General features: G+C 33.4%; 1 protein-coding gene across 1 annotated transcript; it reads right to left on the bottom strand.

Moving 5' to 3' along the window:
* Window positions 1-2,094: 2,094 nt before the first annotated feature.
* On the bottom strand, window positions 2,095-3,472 carry LOC136801949 (probable palmitoyltransferase ZDHHC24). The gene has a single exon (XM_067058646.1). It carries the CDS (start codon window positions 3,160-3,162, stop codon window positions 2,278-2,280), a length of 885 nt encoding a protein of 294 aa, XP_066914747.1. The 5' UTR covers window positions 3,163-3,472; the 3' UTR covers window positions 2,095-2,277.
* Between the last annotated feature and the right edge of the window lie 3,040 nt (window positions 3,473-6,512).

The following is a 6,512-nucleotide window of genomic DNA, read 5'->3' as shown; positions in this document are numbered from 1 at the left end:
GTCTGACCTTTAAGGCCTTTGTTAAAATGGATATGAGTGCTTAGTTTTTCTATATCTTAAATTCAATTTTCTACTTCCTTTGAAGAAAAATCTTGGAATGTATATAACAGAGAGATTTCAAAGTAATGATGTACATCATTTATGGTAGATGTGACAAATATTTCGGATATAAAATCAAATCATTAAGAGCAAAGAAGGACGGTTTTTACACAAAAATATCAGTTTTAGCAGGTTTTAGGGATCTTCTCAAAAATAAATTCGCTTAAATAATCGAATTTAAGCGAAAAATTCGCTTAAATAATCGAAGTACTTCGATTATTTAACAATCGAAATTCGATTATTTAGTCACCTCAGTTCGATTATTTAGTCCCCTCAGTTCGATTATTTAGTCCCCTCGGTTCGACTATTTAATCTTATTATTCGATTAATTAATCCTTTTGATTCCAAAATATAATCGAATTTTTTGCAAAACATAGTCGAATATCGGTTATTTTTTCTTACGTAGATCGAAAACAGCGCAAACAAGCCTTTGTCTACTGTGGATTTGAAAGACAGAAGAAAAAATATTTTCAAAAAGCCGTAGTCAAATCAACCAATGACTGCATAATTCTTCTTACCTTTAAGGATTTTTGATCTACCAAGGGGCATCATAAATTATGAAATGATAGAATAATCCTTTTGTGAATCACATTATCGCATCATCTTTAAGTTTCTTAATGTTTGGATAACAATTCCACGATCTCTCCACGATAAAGTACTTCCATCTTTATCTATCTTTTTACAACCTCTCAACACAGTTGCTTCTTAACTCTTTGTTATTGTTTTTCGATTCGAAAATAGCACTCCATCGTTGTGTTCATGTTCAAATCAAAAAGGGCAAAACAAAAAAAAAGATAAAAGGATAAAAGGGAGAGCGCTCACAAGATCAAGAATACGTCATTACGTCAAGAAAACAATCTTTTGCTCTATTGTTCTGTTCGCAAACGTCAATCATGGCGTTTTGATTGGTCAATGCAACATTTTTTTCTTACAAGTTACGTCATGCTCTATTATTCTGTTTGCAAAAATGGATTCGAATTTTACATCCAGGTTTTTTTTAATGGCTAGATAAGAGATCGAATCATCGCGCAGATGATTGCAATTTTTGTCATCTAAAAAATGAAGTCGTTGCATTGTTTTTCGCGCGAGTTCTATTTTTTGCCAATCAAATTGCGTCACGCATTCGAAAAATTCGAAAATGTTGCAATCAAAACATTGAATTCATTTGTGAGTTTGGTTTTGAGAAGAAAATATTTTCTAAAAATTAAACCTAAAATATTGTGATTTTATTCATATTTTGAAAAGACTTTGAAAACAGAAAGTTATAAAATTTATTACATTGAGATATGGTTGTAAGAGGTATGTATGTATGGAAATGGAATGCTTTGTTTGCTTCAGTTTTCACTACAGACTTTCCTCCCTTCGAAATTCAGTTTTCGATGGGAGACTTTATTTATCTAAACTTTGTTTTTATTAATGGTGATTCATTTTTGGATATCAAAAACTCCCAAGGATAACCAGTAAGTTTTATTTATTTTGGAGGTAAAAAATGCTAAAGAGAATGAGTAGATATGTGTCGGTGATTTGTAAAATAAAGGGATTTCTTTTTCGAAATTGCGCTTCCATTGAAACGTGAAGTTAAAATTGACGTTACAGTACAGCATTTGAAAAAAAATATAACTTCAAGGCAAAAATATCGATAAAAATTGGATTACAACCTGTACTTTTTTATATATCATTTTTTAGCATTTTTTATTCTCTTTCACTTGCGATGGGTAGGAAAATTGTCCAAAACAAACAGCCGAATTTAACCGAAAACCATTTTACCGAAATTCGGTATTTTTGAGAGGATCCCTAAGATATAAGCGAAAAAGAATTAATTAATCGAATACAAGGATTAAATAATCGAATAAAGGAGATTAAATAATCGAATATAGGAGATTAAATAGTCGAAGCTATTCGACTAAACGACGGCAGCTTTTCGATTAAATAGTCGAATCATTAATCGAACTTAATAATCGAAAATCGATTATATTTTTGAGAAGATCCCTTAGTCAGTAATTAGTGAATCTTAAAAATCATAAATGCTGCGCATTAAAAACTACAGCTAACTTTTAATAAATCAAGTATATTCAAAAATTAATTAAAGATTAATCAAATGTAGGTGTATAACAATAATATTGAAGCATTGAAATAAATAATGTCAGAAACAAATGTAGTTGGTCCTAATTAGCAATCTTAAAGTGTCTTGAAATTCTCATATGTGCCTTTCTTGAAGCGGGTACCATTTCCAGGAAGATCAGATTCAATGGTGAAGGAAATCCACGTCAAATACCATCTCTTACCCAGCACAACTATCCAGTTATCTAAAAAACTTTGGGAGTAATCTTTGATCTTTTTCTTGCACTCAAATTGAGTTTGACCTCTTGAGATGAAGAAAATTTGAAAACACATTAAACATGAAAACAAGAACATGGCCATCATATTTACTCCACCAACAACCAAAATAACTAACTGATGACTGTTGGCCATTCCCAATAAAAAGGCTAGCATTGGGCACATAAGCTGGAAGATCAAACTCCAATGGAAACCACCAAGAACATCCAAGTAATACTCTTTGTTAAAATTTAGAGTGTAAAAGCAACCTAGCCATAAGTAACAGCACATAACGAAGAAATAACGATGGTTTAAGTATCCTATGCATTTTCCAGTGAAAATACAATGATGGTCTCTTTTGATTATACATACATCACACATCTTACAATGATGAGCTCTTAGTGGTGTATTTACTTGACAAATAGGACAATACCGCCAATCTGGTAAAAGGACAGATGGTAAATTGAAACTACTTCCTCTTACAGTAGTATCCACAAGAATTGACTTGTACATATTAGAAAAAGCTTGATAAAGTATAAAGAGCCCACATCCAAAGTGAACGTAAAACATTGTTGAAAAGTTTTCATGATAAAGTGGTAAGACAACAAATAATTGAAAAAGGCAAATTCCAATCAATCCAACATGTGTGAAGGTGAAAGCTGCTTTATCAGCAAAATTGTCTTTAGGCCAAAGCCTCCTGAAGAAACCCATCCTTGACTTTTTAATTAATCTGAAAGCTGAAAGCATGAAGATTATTACATATTATCATCACAAAAACAAAATGAAGGTTCCTTCAAGTGAATCGGAACACATTCAACACATTTAATATTGTTTGAAAAAATATGCCCTACCATTATTCTTTCCCCTTAATTTACTGCGCTAACATCAAAGAAACTTCCTACACATGTACTTTTAGGCACCATGTGCAAGCACTCTTTTTAAGAAACTCAGTAAGACAAAAATTAAACATGTGGAAATTAATCTTCTATTAGGTGATCATTGGAGTCATTACGTAATGTTTTCACTGCTGATTTAGCATTGAGTTGAAATGGCATTGCTGCTTGCAAAAAGATTTTGTTACATCTGTCAAATTGAGGTTTTAGTTCCCCATCTTCTTCTTCTCTTCTTCATTCAGTTAGTCACACTAGCATCCCGCTCAAATGCGTATCAAAGATTAAAGCTGCGAAACGATTTTATTGTTTACTTCACTTGCAACTGCTTGTAAGCAAAAGAATGTGCCCAAAAACTTTTAAAGGGATTTATGAAAAAATAAACAGGCGCTTTTTAATGAAATCAACATTTTTAAAAACAGAGAGAAATTACCTAAATTTTCAACCATAGATGAAAAGAATTGACCCAGTCCGACTTGAAAAACTAATTTGAAGAACAACCAGGAACAACTTTCCAAGAAAAAGATTTGCAGGGAACAAGGGTCCGTGCACCACCAGATAGGCTGTTTCCCAGAAATTTTGCCAGACCTAAAACACTGACCCTTTTACATGTGCAGAATTATTTTTATTTCAGAGTGTAATCAAGGCCTAATAAATCAAAACCCTTACTCGGGAATGAAAATTTTTCGCTGCTGTGCGCTTTATTTTGTTTCAAGCCTTCAAATTTAAATTAATCATCTTAGGAACTTGATCGAGGGAACTTGATAACTTTCACCCTTGTTGTTGCAAATACAATATCATGTATATAAATGATGCTGCTGAAAGCTTGATTTCCTACGTTGTGAATAACACTGTCATTACTGCTCTTTTTCTATTATCATACAACACTCAAAATAAACAACAGCTGTAATCTGTATTCTTTTAAGTAGAACTATGTAAAAGCCCATTTACGCTTTCATGCAAACTGCTGGTGCTGGGAGGGCCCCATTTTGCCTGAGCGGAACGCCAGCAAAAAGGTCTATTAAATAACAAATTGATTAAAAATATTACTTTCCCTCGTCCAGTACAAAGGGGATAAATTATCTTTTTATTAAACAGCTGTGTTTTAAAAGACAAATCAATTAGAGTCCCCTGGCCTGCTGGTTACCAAAATTTTTTAATTCAAATTTTTCACTTATGTTTAAATTTTTTGAAAATCCTTTAAACCAACTTTTAGACAACATTGAATATATACCAGGGGGGGTCAGTAGTAAAATCTCAGACATAATGACGTTTACTACGGTGGTGGTGTGACGAAAAATTGAAAAAAAATTTTACTACCCAGGGTAGTTAAATACTAAAATGGGTGGTATCTATGCAGGGATCGAATTAGCGTATCGCATTTCGCAATTCGCGATGCGTTTTTGGATTACTTACAAGCTAAAAGTTGAAAATTGATCCATTATAGGATGCAAAATCACGCTTATCAAAAAATTGCGATGCAATTTCTATCCCTTATTTCGATGCCTGCTATGTGTTAAATTTTGAAATATTTTTACTACCTGGGTAGTAAACCTGGTAAAATTAGCAAATTTCAGCTATTTTTGTAATTCTTTGAATTTTTTGGATGACTTTTCTGAAAAAATCTGAAAATTTTTATAATTTGAAAAAAAAATTTGTTCGAAAGTTGTTTGCTGCAAACAAATTTTTTGTTAATATAAAAAAGATTTTAATTCTAAGGGCAAAACTTTAGATTTTGCACTAAGTGAAAAATGTGTCACAGAAATAATCATTTTTTAGCTTTTTTTGTAAAATAAGTCCGAAAAGCAACCAAAAAATAGGTGGTCTCCATGACAAATTGTCCCAAAAACTTTTACTAGTAAAACAGGGTAGTAAAATACCTCTTCCAAGAGTCTGGGTGGTGGTATGTAAAAATTCATAAAAATCCTTTTACTACTCATATATGTCTGACATTTTACTATCAACCCCCCCCTGTATATACTCTTCGTGTTTGTTTTGATTTTTGTTTGAGGCAACCTTCTCAGAATAAAAACATGTGCAATACTAGTGCCCAGTTCCCCAACAATTGTATGCAACCTACAGACTAGGTATTATGAATTGATCAGGATGATAAAAAACTCTTAAATTTCCCTGTACAGTATTAAACTAGCCGTCACCCGGCGTCACACCCGCCGAGTAGAGTGTTGTTGAACACATCAAAAGCCCTTTTGATGGTGAGGGAGGGTAATAAGATTGAATTCTAAGCGGAAAAAACGAAATATTACCACTTATCAATGATTGAAGCTTGAAAAATCGCATATTTTATGTTTGGTGACGTCATTTGGGACCTAAGTGACGTCATCGAAAGGGTAATAAACTTGCCACTCCACTGAAAGTATTTCTTCATTGACTGAAAAGATTATCTTGATGATTTCCGATCCAATGAGGGGTCAACCATTGCTTAAATCCTTATCAAACTCGAGATATTGTATTTTTAAGGATTTGATGACGTCATCGGACCCAAAAAGCCTCAATTTGAATTTATTTATTTTTGAAAGTTTCTATATACCCACTCTTAACCCTCCCAGCTTATTCTCCATTAAATTTCCGATCAAATGATGAGGGGTCAGCCATTTCCTAACTTCTATCCAATCTCGAGATATCGCATTTTTTCTGTTTTGATGACGTCATGAACTGAAAACGCCTAAAAATTCAGCCAAATTTCAAAGTCCTACTCAAGCCATATAAACCCTCCTATCTTATTCTCCATAAAATTCTCGATCCAATGAGGGGTCACCGACCTCCCAACTCCTTTTCAAACTCGAGATATCGCATTTTGAAGCTTTTCCCAAATCTGTGACGTCATTGGGTCTCTTTACCCCTAATGTTGTCAAAGGTCAATTCGCGAATTTTGAAATTTTTGCGGTCAACGGGTAGCTTATGACCCAAGGGTCCCAAAAAAACAAAAAACGTCAATTATTTCCACGGGAAAGTGCGTTTTTAAATTTGCGAAAGATTTGCACTGCAACGACTTCTTCACAAAAACGCTAATTTTCACACTCTTCCCCTGACCACTTTCGCTTTCGTTTTCAACCACCCATCCATCCATCCAACCACAAAATCAATCACGTAACTCTCGAACACCCATCTCAAAAACCCATAATGGCTCCCCCACGGCTCATAGAGAATTAGACTTTTAGTATATAGATTTATTTTTGCTCTTTATAC

Source organism: Clytia hemisphaerica, unplaced genomic scaffold (genome assembly GCF_902728285.1).
Source record: "Clytia hemisphaerica strain Z4C2 unplaced genomic scaffold, Clytia hemisphaerica genome assembly, whole genome shotgun sequence".
NCBI classification, from domain to species: domain Eukaryota; kingdom Metazoa; phylum Cnidaria; class Hydrozoa; order Leptothecata; family Clytiidae; genus Clytia; species Clytia hemisphaerica.
The sequence above is the reverse complement of the archived record's forward strand: the minus strand, read 5'-3'. Positions and strand labels throughout refer to the sequence as shown.

Excerpts from the sequence above, each read along its gene's own strand:
- LOC136801949 (XM_067058646.1), bottom strand. The coding sequence starts at position 3,162 with ATGCTTTCAGCTTTCAGATTAATTAAAAAGTCAAGGATGGGTTTCTTC.